Genomic DNA, 17382 nt, shown 5'->3' with positions numbered 1-17382 from the left:
CTGTTTATTATTATTTTTATTACTATTTATATATAATTTGTATTATTTTATAAAGATGTTTAGTATACACATACATGAAAATATATCATATATTTATTAAGTTCACAAAACCAGAAAGCTGCATGTAAATACTAAGTATAAACTGCATGTGATTCTGTCTGGGTTGACCGCCGTGTCAAAGCCAGATGTAAACATGTTTGTTTGAAACATCAGCAGCGAGCAGGCTGCGGTACTCACCCGTACCAGTAGCGCGGGTCGTTGGGCAGGTAGTGGTTGAGGCTCCTCTGGGCCAGCGCTTTCTTCTTGTTGAGGACGAACTCCTGCAACCTCATCTTCACCTCAGTGCTCGCCACAGCGCCTGTCGATCAGAGCCCACAGTTCAGGAAAATCACAAACATCCAAGCAGCGGGAGATTAATGGCATTCTCTCAGCCTCTAGCTGTGTTATACCGCTAGATTTCTCTATAAGCCTTAGGAAGGGGTTCTATACATTTGTGACTGTCAATTTCTTCGCCATTTCTACACCCTGTAATTTGTAGTGCTGTAATTTTGTCTTCTAAATAGCCTTAAAAACTCTTAATAGTCTGAAACCGAGAAGATCGAACTGTGGCCAATTGATCACGAATACAAAGGCTATACATGATAAACAGCTCTCCACTGCAGCCCGACTAGATTTGGATATCTCTTCAGATCTGATAGGAAAGGCCCCTTTATCTGGTCTTAACTAGAGAGCAATCTTTCTATTCCATTTCCACTGATACTGTTAAAAAATATGTATTTTTTCACCTCTGAAAGAAAGACATCAGACGTATGAATTCTCACAGCTTTTCCTTCAATTATCACCTCTCCTATCGTCTGTAAACATGTCCCCAGAGGCTGTCACTGGTGTACGTACACATCTGCGCTGCCAAACAAACACGTGCTCCTCGGAGGCTACAGGTGACCGCAGTGTCAACGACAACAGTGACGGATAAAAATAGACTGGCTGTACTGCAATGCCCGGAAAACACCAGGGATAAGTACACACTTATCTGAGGAATTACACACAACTAGTGCAAGCGTCACTGTTCATATTCCTCATGCCTGAAACACCAAGTATTAAATTGTGTGCAACAAACTTAATAATTGTACAAGCTATCAGACTACTGGTTTTGGCAAAAAAACAAACAAAAAAAAAACACCAACAACAAAACAAATTCATATTACAGCGAGCAAAGATCTCGTTACGGTCAGTGTCGACACAGCTATCATGTTTTGTTTATGTTTGGAAGGTTTATTTGCAGAGCACGTCCTTGAAAGGGTTACCATGTACACATATTATAAGCAATGCAAATCAGTGTTGGGGAAAGGTACTTGTAAAAGTTATGCATTATAATATTGCATTACTTAGGGGTGCGCGATAAATATCGTATGATAATTAATGCGCATCTCGTCACTAAAGCCGGTTATCTAATCAACGGTAAATTCCATCAGGTGTGTGATTTCACAGAGAGCAGCTTTTAGTTCACGGAGCCGTTGTTAACTGACTAGATGCGCAAATAAACGATGATAATGAACGTGGATTTGCGCAGCTAGTCAGTTAACAACGGCTCTGTGTAGTAACAGCTGCTCTATGTGAAATCACGCACCTGATGGAATTTACCGCTGATTAGAGAACCGACTTTACTGACGAGATGCACATTAATTATCGTACGATATTTATCGTGCACCCCTAATTACGTTAGTTACTTTTTATGGAAAGTAATGCGTTACTTTTTAAATATAAACAGGACTTGATTGTTTTTAATGCAAGAAGTTTTATTTATAGCAAATGTAAAAGCCCTTTCACCCGTAAAAGTGTAATGAATAAACCTTTCACGAAAATTCACGTCTGTATAGCAGAACAGAAAAAGCTTCAACACTCTTCAGCAATAAAAAAAACAATGAAGCACAATTAATTGTTAGTTCATCTAAAGTCATTTTTGCTTATTAGTGTGGATGAACTGGATCATCAAAAGGTCAGCAGAAAAGACATTAGTTAATAAAATGGGTTTAGATTTGTGTTATTTAACATATTTAATTATTGCAGGTTTGTGTCATATTCACTGATTTAATTCATTTCGCTTATTTTCCAAGATAATGCATTTGGATTTGAGTTTATTATGGGCTTATTCTTATTTAATGATTTTTTTGTTCTGAATTTTTCTGGAGTCAATCCGGTTATAGAATGCATTTGTCACTTCAATAAAACAGGATTAAACACTAAAAGGTGAACTGAAAACCAAATTTAGAAGGAAAACAGGTGGTTAGAAGGGAGTGATGTGAGCCAGACTCAAACTCATATCATCTACATGAGCGGTGCAATACATTGTCTAACTTCTAGTCCATATAATTTTACATAACAATTTGGGCTTTTTGACTAGTTCAGCCTGAAAAGCAATTATAACACCAAAAGAGACGTCCATGCCACAGTGCTGATTAGCCTAATAAATCAAAGGCCTTTGTGTGTTTCAGTCAGGTAATTAGTTTTTCACTCACTCTCTTGGCCGCGTTCTTTGTTTTTGAGTAATTGAAGCTTCTGTTCCCGCTGGTGTTTCTCCAGCTCCTGCTCCTGACGATGGCGCTCCAACTTCCGCTGGTGTTCCAGGAGCTCCTGCTGATGTTTCATGGCCAGGAGGTCCTGCTGATGCTAAAGAGGGGTGGGGAACACACACAGAAACATTCTTCAAACTAATACAGTCTTAAAGTCATCATTATTACATTTTTTTAAATTGTATTTATTTTATTTACATTGTCCTGTTTTTACTGTGTTAGATTCTTATGCATGTTATTTAAAATATATTAGTGCTGTCAATCGATAAATTACGATTAATCGCAAGTTTTTATGTACATAATATATTTGTGTGTACTGTGTATATTTATTATGTATATATAAATACACACAAATACAGTATATATTTAGAAAATATTTACATGTATATATTTATATTCATAATTTAAATTTCAAATTAAAAATTAATATTATAAATAGTTATATTTTATATACAAACGTAACTTTAAAAAAATATATATATACATGCATGGTGTACTTAAATTTATTACACCGTATACATTTACTGTGTGAACAAAAACATTTATTTTGGATGCAATTAATCGTGATGAATTGTTTGACAGCACTAACATATATATATATATATATATACACAAATTATAAAAAAGTGTAAAGTAAATGAAAAATAAAATTTATAAATAAAAAATAAATAACACTTTTGTTATTAAACTTTCAGCAATTAATACATTAAAATACATTTAAAGTGAGAGTTAAGTCATTTATAAAATACAATAATATACAACAGATTTTATTTTAGCTTTTTATTCATCAAAAAAACTTGAATAATATAATGTAGGTCTCTAAAAACATAAGGCACAACTAAAATATTTTTTTTGAAAATGATAAAAATTAGAAATGTTAATTGAGCAGCAAATCAGCAGACTTCTTTCTTTGAACAGTGGTGTATATGCATTTCTTTTTTTACACTTTTTTTATTTGTATATGTTTATCAATCAGATTATGGTACTAAAATAAGATGAAAACATAATTTCACATTGACTCATGACATACATGACTGGACCAAAGCCATACCACTAAAAAATTTATGCAATTGTTGGAAATACCGACATCATACAAGAAAGCAGTTACTGAATGTGCTTATCGATGTCTTGTTGTGTAGCATAAAAGCAACATTTTCAACACTTTTTTTCCAGATGAAACTGACATAAGCAATAACCTCAACAGCTCCCGGACTAATATGAGCATTTAGAGATGCTGGTGATCTCTCTCACACTTTGCTCTGTAAATGCAGCCATTTCGTCTAACATTTCCCTTTAACTGCATTTCCACTTCTGCAGTTATTCAGCTCAGCAGCAGTCACATCCATTACTGGCTTGTGATGATGGGTAATATCAAAGCCGTATACAGCTAATGCTTAGATGTTGAGTGGATCTCGGTGATTCTGGTCAGTTGGATCACATTAACAATGGCACAGGGTCTAAAAAAGCTCACAGCTGGTCTGGAAGTAAGCAGTTACTTAAGTCTCAGTGCTCCTCTTTTTGGTTATATAAGTCTTTTCTCTCCCTTTCCACAGATCCTGGGAGATCACCAGCGATGAGTCATGGGCGTCTGTCACTTGGCAGAGCGGGGCTGGAGGCTAAAGCGGAGCGAACGTCTTCCGAACCGCAAACACTCTTCCTCAACAGGCAAAGTTTGACATTTCTAACTGGAGCTTTTCAAACCATGACATCTAGCTCACCTCATCAATATGCACAATATTTCACGACCAGAAATTAGCAATGGACCAAAACCATCTCAAGGATGACATGCTTTTTCCTCTCAAAGATACTTTCTATTAATCATCATTCATAATTCTTATTACAAAATCAAGAGAAGTAATCAACAGTTTTGTCATGATACTGCAGATTCCCCACTCAAATGAGTTTCTGTTTCTTTAATTTATAGGCTATTTGCATTATGGTATTTTTTGCTAATAAATGCACCTGAGCATTAAACAGTCAAGGGTAAAAAAAAAATGCCCCTGGAAATCAATATAGCCTCTTAATGGAAAAGTTCTGTTTGGTCAATGCTTTACAACAATAGTGTAAAGTACTTTTTATGTGATGTATTGCTAATTCATAAACTTGAAATGTAAATTTTATGAATTATATATTAAAAATAATTCAATTAAATATATTTGTAAAAGATTTTATTTCATATATAAAATAAATTATTTATAAAAAATTATATTAGCATATTATTCTCATTATAATTGACTATATAAATGCATTAAAAGTTTAATTTACATGTTTGTAAATACAGAAATATATATATATATATATATATATATATATATATATATATATATATATATATATATATATATATATATATATATATATATATATATATATATATAAAATATAACATTTATATGTTTTTCATTTATATAAATAAATTGAAATCAATATATAAAGAAGTAAAAAAAATGCAATATCGTGTGTCTATATTTCAAAGTTGATTAATTCGAAGAAATAATCAGCAAATAAAAAGATAATTATAAGAATGTAATCTCAATTGAATATGCCATTGAATTTACATATGGAATAAGAATGTATATTATATACATATATGATTTTCATAGATTTAATTCAAAGAACTATTTAATACATTTTACAATTAAATATAATACAAAGATATAAATACATAAATTATACTATTATACATGTATATTAAATCTACATATGTAATGAGAATTTTCATGTGTTAATGTTATCAAAAAGATGTGACTGATAATGAAATAATGAAAATGTGTTTGACTGCACAGGAAACATCTCTTTCGCCACTTCTGCAGTTTGCAGCTAAATGAGAAACTGCAGAAAAAGCCGATCGCTTCTCCTCTCCCTAACATCAGCAGGGTGTCACGGCAAGAGCGTGGCATCCATCAAACCCCTGCCAAACACTTTGTCCATTTAGCATTGAGACTAGCTCTGACACTGCCCCGCAGCCCGTCAGGCTATTTATAGCATGCTCAGGGCTGCCTCGCTCCCATTGGATAGAAACCTCACTGTGATAACACAGCAAAGCCGGAGGTCTGCTGAGCTCACATGCACAGGCACCCACTGTCCATCCAGTCTGAGACACCACAGATCACACTCGCCAACAAATATTCAATATCCAAACAAACTCGCTTTCTCACAATCCGCACAAAGGAATGGAAAATCGAAGACAGAAGTGTGGGAAGCCTTGAAGGAAGGGAGGAACGGAGACGAGAACCACTCTTCAATGGAACGGAATTATGAATGGCTTTATGGTTAAATGCTTGAAATTAGGTTTGTGGTAAACACAAGCTCAAGATATTTTCGCATTTTATTCCCTGACATAAAATACATCATACCGAAATTCCTCAAATAAAAGCCGGGGCCTTTATTTACCTGAATTGCAGAAGGTAACAGGCTTTTATTCGAAAAAGGCTTTTATTCGAGGCAGGCCTTTATTTCTAATTCCATAAGTTTGATAAGTAATTGTTTTAAATAACTGGTTTTAAATTAAAAGTGATAGTGTTCCAGTGGACAGAGATCGTAACACTAGCACAGAATCAGTTCAGAATCAATCACCAAAAGAATCAGTTCAGTTCAGACGAGCTGTGTGTCGGTCTGCTTCACGCTGAATCACACATGCACAGTATCATCAGCTCCTCGGTTTTCGAATCGGTCGCGTCTGACAGAAACGGTCCTCGGTTCAGTGTACTGGTGATCCGAAAACCGATGCAACCGGTTCTTGACTCGAGAACGAGAAACGCTCCAGCAGTGGGTAATGTATGTTCGTTATCTGGCTCTGCTGCACAATATTTCCCCCGGCCTTTATTTGTCTGTGTTGACCACGCCCCCGGCCACTATGAGAGGCAGCCGTTTATTTGACTACCGGTTTTTATTTCAGGAATTACGGTATATACGTAGACATACAGCACCGTTGCACTTCGGGCATCCTAAGTTTGAGTCCTGAATTTTATTTTTCACCAAATTCAGCTTTATTTTTCTCAAATTTAATTTTTACCGTTTAATTTGTTCTGTGTGACATTCTAAAGTTTTAACTGAATTTCAAGAATCAAAAAGCTTGTCTAATCAACTGATTTAAAAATTAATAGGGCCAAATGGTTTATTATAAAAATGACAGTAATCAAATGAAGACAAAACTTTAAAACATAACTTTCAAAATATAATCAAATGAAAATGTAACATTTGATTTTATTTTTAATGTTTTAATGTTTATTTTTTTTCGTAGGCAAACAAAGTGCAGTAGTGGTTTACAGTTATTCCTTAAAAATCATGGAATCACAGGGCACTAAATACAATTCTGGCTCAATCTTTCAGGATTTTTTTTTTTTTTTTTTAAATAAAAATTGAAAGTAGCTGGAAGCTTGAGGGTGGTGACTTTAAAGTTGTGTAACTGTAGTGCCTTTTTTACCTAACTAGTTTATTACTTCTGCTGACTATATTTAGGCTTCAGAATTCATAACACTTTATTTCTTACAGCGTTTATTTGTGAAGATAATCTTGATGAACAAAACATGTAAGAATCTTAAAGCTTATTTTCTGCAACAATCCAAAAGCCAATAGAAAAATCCTATTCGTTTTTTGTGGAGGATCTAAGGTGATGCAAACTTCCAGGTTGGCCAACAAAAACCCCTGATCCCTGCAGCGCTCTATACCAGCAGCATCCGCCTCACCTTGACGTGCTCGTGCAGCTGCGCTTCATGCTGGCGCGAGAGCTGCTCGTGCTGCCGCTGAAACTCTGCGATCAGGAGCTGCCTCTGTATCTGCTGTTTCTGCTTGAGGGCCAGAAGCTCCTGCTGCAGCTGCTGCTCGCGCTGGGCCGGGTCCGTCGGCGCCAGGGCGAACTGGTGATCCACACGCAGATCCATGGGGATGGCAGAAGGCGGCACTTGCAGTGGCAGCGCCGCACTCACATCAACTGTGGAAAGAGAGAATAGAGACTCAAATGAGAAAACAACAAACTATACAGTTCTGTGTGAATACTGTGTGAATGTGGCTATATTGAATATGCGTTATTATAGGAGGAAATACAAGCATCCTGATTTGATTTTGGTATAAAAGTGTCTCTTTGTCACAATCTACAAACCAATCACATGAGCCATCTCAAATCTTGCCTGTACCAAAAACAATTATAGTAAGAAGCAACTGTCCAATCAAAACCATCATGAACATTCTTCAAAACATGCACATGCTACAGTACTGCATCATCAGCATCATAGCAGACATCAAAATAAACGGAGGAAAGAAACCTCATGTTCCTGCCACAGATCTTGGTTAGATTCACTGCAAGCGAACAGCGTCACTGGAACCAGGAAGCAGCCTGGCTTGCCACATCTTTTCAATCAGTTTCAGCTGAAGAAAACTAAGGAACTGAGCATTTACATTCCAGAGCGAGGATGCTTGATAAGTTGATAAGCATGTGCAAGCCTAAGGTTTGTGGGTTAAATGAGCAATGAAATTCAACACAAGAATAAGTAGGATATCATTAAATGGCATTTTATGTTTATTCCTCTTTTTTTTATTATCACACACTGTGTAATTAGAACAAGCTGTTGTAATTATGTTATAATTGGAATTATTTAAGCATTCCTGCAAGTCCAGGAATAACTGAATATAACCAACACACCAAAATAAACTAGAAGTGTGTATATATATATATATATATATATATATATATATATGGACTGTTTTACATTGTTTATATAATTTCTGTTGAATACTGCCCCTATTTCCAGGCTAAAACAAGGCCAAGGTGAACAAAGACATGTGGACTGCAATAAATAGCCTCCAACAACATATTACGTCCAGACTGCTGGCGTGGGACGGCTTCTTTTGTGCTTTACTGAATAGGAGAGGTTTTAGGGGGAACACTGAACACATTCATGAAGGGTCAGCTTCACCATTGGGACGTCATGATGCCCGAATGCCACAAGTTCAAGGATGCTCCTCTGACCCCACAGTAGACAAAACAAAAGTCCTAAGTGGAAGCCCTAAGGCCACGCAAAGGCCAGCGTCAAAGGCCATTTGATATAATGGAATAAAAACCGCCCTTTATTCCTGACTAAATTGCTTTATGAAATCATATTTATGACGAACATCCTTGGTCACAAAGGGCCCGTTGATGCCCAGCCCCCTGAAACTGACCACTATGCTCTTTGGCAGCTCATGCTCAGCTGGACAGGAAGCTGTCAACTAGTGAATTACTTCCTCCACGTTTACTTTGCATCAATAAGCGGCGATAAGAGGGTTGTTTATCCATGTATTTGCTGTCAAGAGACAGACAAAACATATTTGAAATTCACCGCCCAGTCCAAACAAAGCCCAGTGGCCAAGAAAAAAGAAAAGAAACACAAACAACTATTAGCAGAAATTAAAATGCCAAAGAAAACAGTGCACGTTGCACCAGCAAACAGAAACTTTAATTGAAATAAACACACTGTTTTAATCCCTTTCATTCACAAGGACTAATTTTAATTTAAAATATAATAAGAAGAGAAGAAAGTTCAGAAGGGAACAACCACCATCCCAAACCCAAATGGGGTACACAAAGTGGCTATTTATTAATTGTTTGAGTGAGAATTTGACAATCACACTGGCCACAACCCACAGGAAGTTGAATTGGAATGACAGGAAGAGGAATTTAATGAATTGTAATTCAAAGAAATTCAACATAAATAATGCATTTTGGGAAATATATCCATTTGGCTGTCTATTCATCAATCTTTCTAACTATCCATTTGTCCATCCATTCATTCATCCATCTGTCCATCAGTCAATTTGTGTTTCTTCCCATACACCTACCTATCCATCCAAGGTATCTATCCATCAGTCTGTCTATTTGTCTTTCTATCCATCCATCGATCTGACCATCTGTCCAGCCATCCATTTACCTACAGTGTCTTATCCATCCATCTATTGATTTGTCTTTCCATGCATCCATCCACAGTATCTATCCTTCAGTGTCAATTTATCCATTTGCCTTTCCATAATCCATCCATCCAGCAATCAGTTCATCCATCCATGTATATATATATATATATATACCTCTGTCTATCCATTTATCTTTCTATCCACCTACAGTATCTATCTATCCATCCATTATCCATCTGTCTATGAATCCATCCATTCATCTACAGTATATCGATCCATCTGTTTATCCATTTGTCTTTCCATCCATCCATAGTATCTACCATCAATGTCTATCCATTTGTCTTTCCATCCACTTACAGTATCTATCCATCCATTCATCTGTCTATCCATTTGTCTTTCCATTCATCCATCCGTCCATCTGTCCACTTATCCATCCACCCCATAAATATTCGAGCAAATTTTCTAAGTTAAGTTCAAGTAATTAAAGTAATTACAGTTATTTTAATATCTTTGAATTTCAGTAAACTCTTTACATTTCAATTCAATTCACATTCAGCATTTTAAAAAGCATTCTCAATTCAATTCTCATTGGTGCACAACTGAACTGAGAACTGTAAAATCCACTCTGTCAGCAGAGAGCATGAAACGGTCAGATGAGCCTTCCCTGTGAGTAAAGCCCAGATCCAGCGCTGCAGTTTGTTTACTAGGCTAATTATTTCTTACAGGGAGGATTAGGTAACATTTACATTGGAAGTTTGCTGACAGGCCGAAGGTAATCCCGGTCTTTGCTGTGCTCTCTGAGGATAGATGCTTGACACACAGTTAGGACATTAATAACAGCCAGGGCACTACATGTTACAGTTAAGAGACACACTTGGGATGGAAGAGGATATGCATTTCTACCCAATTAGAATGATGCAATATAAGCGTAAAGATAAATAATCACCCCTGCAGCACTAATTTTGCAAAAGGGGTTTTGCTGACACACACAGCGCTGGCCGAACATGCACGCGGATACACACCCACACAATCTACAGCATGATCTGATGGAGATTGATTCACCATGGCCATGAATGCGGCAACCAACCATTACACTATGTACCTTGTGAAGAGTGAAACATCCTGGGACAGTGAGCACTCTGCACTGTTATCCATCAGTATGCACCACATTTAAATCAGGAAATGGGTGCAGGTTCAACTCTACTGAGAGCAAGTCCAGGGATCTCCACTACACCAACGGTCCTGCCTAAAACAACAGCATCCTGTTCTTAAAGGCTCACTTAAACAAGACAGAAATGATGGGCAGAAATACACACACACACACACACACACACACACACACACACACACACACACACACACAAACATATGGGTAGAACTGAGAATTAATAGTGTTCCTGTAGCTCAATTGGTAGAGCATTGTGTTATCAAGCGCAATGTTGTGGGTTCGATTCCCCGGGAACACATGATAGGTAAAAATTGATAGCCTGAATGCACTGTAAGTCGCTTTGGATAAAAGCGTCAGTTAAATGCATAAATGTTATAAATTTAATATTTTGCCTGTATATTGATGAACTGTATATAGACCAACATCACATTTAAACAAATTAAAAAGGCCAAATAGTATTTTAGATTTTTAATTTCTTGTTTTATATAACTCAAAACTCAAGCATAGAAAAATATTTTGAATCATAAAAAATGATTTAATAAGCTGAATCAGCTGAAGCTAAAACAAACTGAATTTGAATTTTGCAAGTAAAAAAGTAAAAGTCTTTCAAATAAAAGTTTTATTATAGACAAAAGACAGATCCTGTGAGATCACTCCAACGTTCAACCAAAACTTTTCAATACTAACAACTAAAAACATCATTGTTTTCCATTCTCCCCCCAAACAGCACACTGGGGCCTTTCCTGAGGAGCACAGGGCAGCTCCAGGCCCATCGCCTCCCTCTGCAGAACACTGTCCCTGACTGACCTGCTGACCCTCTACTGAGATGTAGAGAATAATGATTACGTACTGATTACGTCAGAGGAGCCCCGGTTTTCTGCCGGCCACGCTCAGATGAATAGAGGAGCGTTTGTTCTGTCCCATAGAGAGACAGGTCACACTGACGATCACAGACCAGTGGCCAGAACACGATGTAAAATGTGAGCGACTTACTTATGAATGAGGAGAGAAAAGAGGTGGCCATTGCGCAACAGGACATGCAGAGATATAAATGCCACATAAGACCCTTAAATGTATTAATTTCTCGCTAATCATTATTTCATATTAGGGTCTTTATCAGGGTATACAGTATATACAGGAATCATGGAGTTAAATTTAAGACTCTTTTCATACATTTTAAGACCATCACCACAAGTTTTAACCGGTTATATCGGTGACACTTTAACTTTCATTTACTATATATCGATTGTAAGACAGCACAACTAAACAGTCTTACTTTGTGATAACTCCTTATCAATACAACATAATTCGGAAAGGGGGAACGAAGAACAAGATAATTAATTGAGTGACTAACCAATGCAACCCAAGAAACACAAACTAGACCAATAAACAAAACAAAGACAAAGCTCATTTAGGACAGAATATAAAGGTCTCCGTGCTAACGGGGCAATGAGTTCACAGTGTATATTTAAAAGATGTACTTGTAACATCAACTCTACATACATATAAATATATGTATGTAACAAATATAAAAATACATATTTTAGTCACTGTTATGCACATTATATTACACGCATCATAAACACAGCTCAAATGCTTCCTACTAGCATGGCCCAAAACATTTAGCACAGTTTTATTACAGGTAGAATGCAAAATGTTTCAGTGTAAGCCTTTCAACCTAATGTAATTTATGCAATATTTTAAACCTTCAACCTACTGGGGAAAATCAATCCATGGGAACAGTTTAAAAGCTGCTTAATTTCAAAAACAACAACAACAACCTTGCATCCAACACAGCCTGCAGAAGTCAGATTTGACTGATCATGGGTCAAACGTAAGGAGAGATAACTGACAAGATGTTGGAGGATTTGCTCCTCAACTGATTCTGTGCTCATTGACAAATATAGATGTGATCCATTCACATAGTGCACGCACAATCGTGAAATTGAAAGTGAATGCTAAAGTGAATTGTGTCTGCTAGCGCTTATTCAAAGGGATTTAAATACCACACATACTGATAGCGGCACCCTGATGCGCAAAGATTATATATAATATTAGTTTGCGGGAGAGGACACAAAAATCATGGGAGCGGATGGGCGCATACGGTAATGGTCAGAAGTTCAGCGGTATCACGCAGCAGCGCATTCAGACAGTCAGCACCATAACAGATGACGTCTATAAATAAACTACACTGTAAAAAAATTATTGTTGTTTTAACAGTAAAAGACTGTAAAAATGCTACAGTAAAAACCTGTTTAACAGTAATTTTCCATACTACATAAGGTGAATAACTGTAATTACATTTCACATAATTTTACAGTAAGATACCGTTAAAATTACGTTTTTTGGAAGTGGAAAAGAAAGAGTCATTGTATAATTTACAATGAAAAACTGTAAATTGACACTCCCAGAATTCAATGCATGGCACTTCATATTTCATGTTTTATTTAATTTTTTAAGTTAACTGTTTCTTAGTTTTTTCGAATCAGTTGAGTACATTAGGGTTTTATCTTACATCTTACATGACGATGTTTAGTATTTATGTGAATGACACTGTGCTCCTTCTATATATCCCTTTCTCAGCGTGTGGAGGAGCTGTTTGTGATGAGCTTTGATTCATCATGTGACTCTCATCTCCACCTGTTTTTGGTGGTTATCAGTATTACAATGGTTCAAAACAGATATTAGTACTTCAGTATGCTGGTTTATTAACATTACATCAGTTAATGAAATACATTTTTTATTGTAAATCTAAGTTAAGTCCGTAAAACCTAAAATGTTGCTACATAAATAAAACCTCAAAATAATATAATAAAGCATATTATGTTACCTTTTAAAAGTATGTTTAATAATACTTCATAAAATGACTGAATGTGAGGGTATAATGACGTCCGGGATCGCTAAAGATCTGAGATAAGCCTTTTAAGATATATTAAATTAAAGAAACCTCAATTGGCATTAAGGCAAGCTTCTTTATATGGCACGTGCATAACTGGAATTCTACTATTTAATCAAAATTTTCCTTTGTTTGTACTGTAAACACAGTCATTGAAAGAAAGGAGGATAAAGGAGGAAGAGAGGGAGAATTCTGATGGAGATTTTACTCATTCCAAACAGAAGCCACTATAATAGCCCTGGGGAAGCCATCAGGTCCATAAACATCGACTACAAATGGCATGAGTCACTTGGTTTTCAGTTTCCCCTGGGGCTTGGCAGAAACTACAGGTCTACAGGAGAGCTCGTCAATATGCCAGTGTGTTGGCAGGTTACTGTTGAGCAAAAGCTTATCAATGAAATCATGAGAATGACTGTCCATTCATACAGTGCATGACAACATGTAATGCCAGTGTCATCATGCTTTGAGCTGTTAACCTGAGAGACTCCCGGCATGTCTGTGTTGACAGAATTCCAGAAACGCAGAAAGACCATGGGTAAGTAGTTTAGCTATGATTTGTGGACAGATGAGTGAATTTCAAGAAAATCATCTCAAAGAATAAATTTGTCTTTCATAATTTCAGCATGTTTACAGTGCAACAGATACTGTTAGCAAGCTCTCTCTCTCTCTCTCTCTCTCTCTCTCTCTCTCTATATATATATATATATATATGGATAAAAGTGTCTGCTAAACGCATAAATTTAGTTTTAAATTATATATATATATATATATATATATATATATATATATATATATATTAAATGTATGCATTTAGCAGACGCTTTTATCCAAAAATTGAGCTATAGGAACACTATATATATATATATATATATATATATATATATATATATATATATATATATATATAAAATCACAGTGAAATGTGTTTATCTTACAATAAAAACAAATTTACTGGTATTTTATAAAAGTATATTTATGTATAAGAATCCTTACAGGGAAATAGGGTTCATGCAAATAATGCAAAAATCTAAAATTTCTATGGTCCAAATCTAAAATAATTTAATTACTTTGATCTCCAAGTTAAAACACGAGAAAGAATGATTGGGTCTTTCAGGCTCCTTCAGTTTTCCATCCCCACTCCTCCACCCTTCAGCCTTTGAATAAGCGAGACACAAAGTCACTTATGAGGTCATTATGACATCAGCGGGTTGCCATGGCATCAGCGTGTGTGTGTTTACCAGCCGGGTGGCTCTTAGACCCTTGAACACGGCGGTCCCTGAACATTAGCTCGGCTGCGCAGGCTAAAAGCCAAGCACCGGCAGCTAGAGGAGCGTTCTTAAAAAAAGTCTCTTTTAGTCTAAACAGCCGCTTAAGTAAAAGGCCTACACACACAGTCCACACTTGGCACCAACCACGCATCTGGCCTTGAACGTCAAAGAGAAAGTGAATTGCAAGTGAAGATTGTGTGGGTGTGTATGAGTGTGTGTGTGTGTGTGTATAAAATCATAATTCAACCAACAGGATGCAGCTCCTATCAAGCTTCGCTGCAACATGTTTATTCTTCAGACTAGACTAGAGCTCTAGTGAAATCAATCGATGCTCTTATCTTAGCTCAAGCTATCATCTATAGAACAATTATCTTTTCATCCAGTCAAATACTGGAAGAAGACGACAAAAAAATATACCCTCAAATGTTCCTCAACCCAAGCCCTGAGTACTATCTTAAAGCCTGGCTAACTTGTCCACCTGGACAGATGGGGCAGTAAAATTGCACTACACTGCAAGCCTTGAAATTGATTCCATTAATTCAAGTGCAGTGAAAATCACTGGTCACTGACACCCACGCTTTACCTGGAGGATTGCGATGAATCCTCTCATACCAGGAGTGTGCTGTAATCACAGCTTAAAGAGATGTGTGTCGGCCGCTATCAGAGGCATATCCGCCGAATCTCAATGCAATGAAGGCAACACCAATCCAGCCATCAGAGAAACAAAACAAACCGAAAGAGAGCGAGCTGTACGTATAAACACGCAATCTTTCAAAGCATTTCTATTTTTGAGAGCGTCTGCTTATAAAACCAGAATGCTGATCAGAAATGACATGTTTACAGTAAACAGAGCATAATGTACAGTCATGGCCAAAAGTTTTGGCAGTGACAAATTGTGTTTTCTGTAAACTGCTACCACACTGCTGTGGTGTTCATTCACATTGTTTCTAGATTATTATGTAGAGTGATCGGATTCATTTTAAATAATTGCAAAAAGCTTCATTGGCCAAAAAATTTACTTTTCATGACACACTTTTATCCCGACACAAAATCACCATCTAACATCAATTGACTAATTGTATCAGCAGCACATGTGAAAGTGGAAATGAGTACTAGTCAGCTAAAATCAATATCATACTACCTATGATAAAAACATACCTCCAAATAAAAACGTGCATCAAAATGGCCTGACATGCAAAGAAATTGCTACAAAGAATATTGCACCTGAAAGAACTATTTACCAGATCATCAACAACTTCAAGGAGAGAAGTTCGACTGCAGTGAAGAAGTCTTCAGGATGTCCCAGAGTGTCCAGCAAGCACCAGGACATCTCCTCCTGAGGAGTCCGCTACAGAATCATGTCAACACCAGTGCAGAGCTTGCTCAGGAATGACAGCAGGTTGGTGTGAGTGCTTCTGCACACACAGGGAGGCCAAGACTTTTGGACAACGGCCTGGCATCAAGAAGGGCAGCAAAGAAGCCACTTCTCTCTGAGAAAAACGTCAAGGACAGACTGAAATTCTGCAGGAAGTAGAAGCATTGGACAGCAGAAGACTGGTGCAAAGTTATTTTCTCTGATGAAGCTCCATTCAGACCGTTTGGCACATCTGGAAAATTGATTGTTCTGAGAAGAAAAGGTGAACGCTACCATGAGACCTGTGATGTGACAATAGTGAAGCATCCTGAGACCATCGGTGTTTGGGGTTGCTATTCAACCAAAGGAGTGGGCTACAAGAACGACATCTTCCAGTGATCCATGAGCAATTTGGTGACGATCCATGCATTTCTCAGCATGATGGAGCACGATGTCACTAAGCAAGAGTGATAAAGAAGTGCCTCAAAGATCATTACATTCAGATTTTGGATCTGTGGCCAGGCAACTCCCCGGATCTCAGTCCCATAGAGAACCCGTGGTCAGTCCTCAAAAAGGTAAGTGGACGAGCAGAAGCCCACAAATTGTGACCAACTCCGAGAACTATTGAGGCAAGAATGGATCACCATCAGTCAGGATTTGGCCCAGAAGCTAATATCCAGCATGCAATAGCGAATTCCAGAGGTTATGATGACACTATAAATATTAACTCATTACATTTTTTGCCAATGAAAGCCTTTAATACTTATGACATGCTTATTATAGTTTTTCAGTATACCATAGAAACGTGGGAAAATAATCTACAAATACTGAAGCAGCAAACTTTGCAAAGCACAAAATTTATGTTTATTTAGCTGCCATCACCAATTACTCCATTCAATGGACTACTGTATCCGTAAGCTCAACCCAAACATGCTAATGTGCCTGACCAAACATTCACCCTCATTATGGTGAGGACAAGAGGTCAACAGCAATTCTTGGAAAGTTTGATGTAAAAACAGTTTCTTAACAGAACAGAGATTCTGGTATTTAAGATGTACTGACATTAAAGTTTGTACATTGGAACCATAAATCCCAAATCTTTCCATAAATCACACACACACAAAAAAAGCTTACAATCACATGATGTTTAATTGACTTTTAGAAATATTTAATTTTAATGCACATCAATTATATTTTTTATAAATATTATAAACATTATATCATTATAACATACTATAATT

At 36.7% G+C, this 17382-nt stretch overlaps 1 protein-coding gene across 5 annotated transcripts in view; it reads right to left on the bottom strand.

The window, feature by feature from the left end:
* Positions 1–17382, bottom strand: part of hdac4 (histone deacetylase 4) — a 197188-nt gene that overhangs the window by 79737 nt on the left and 100069 nt on the right. For 4 of the 5 annotated variants that reach the window (XM_052606715.1, XM_052606719.1, XM_052606718.1 and 1 more), the window contains 3 exons: positions 7259–7503; positions 2517–2667; positions 238–358 (listed from right to left, as the gene is read on the bottom strand). In XM_052606715.1, coding sequence (XP_052462675.1) covers positions 238–358; positions 2517–2667; positions 7259–7503 — 517 coding nt within the window. The remainder of the gene's footprint in view (positions 1–237; positions 359–2516; positions 2668–7258; positions 7504–17382) is intronic. The other variant, XM_052606716.1, reaches the window with a different exon arrangement.

This window comes from Carassius gibelio, chromosome A9 (assembly GCF_023724105.1).
Source record: "Carassius gibelio isolate Cgi1373 ecotype wild population from Czech Republic chromosome A9, carGib1.2-hapl.c, whole genome shotgun sequence".
NCBI lineage: Eukaryota > Metazoa > Chordata > Actinopteri > Cypriniformes > Cyprinidae > Carassius > Carassius gibelio.
The sequence above is the reverse complement of the archived record's forward strand: the minus strand, read 5'-3'. Positions and strand labels throughout refer to the sequence as shown.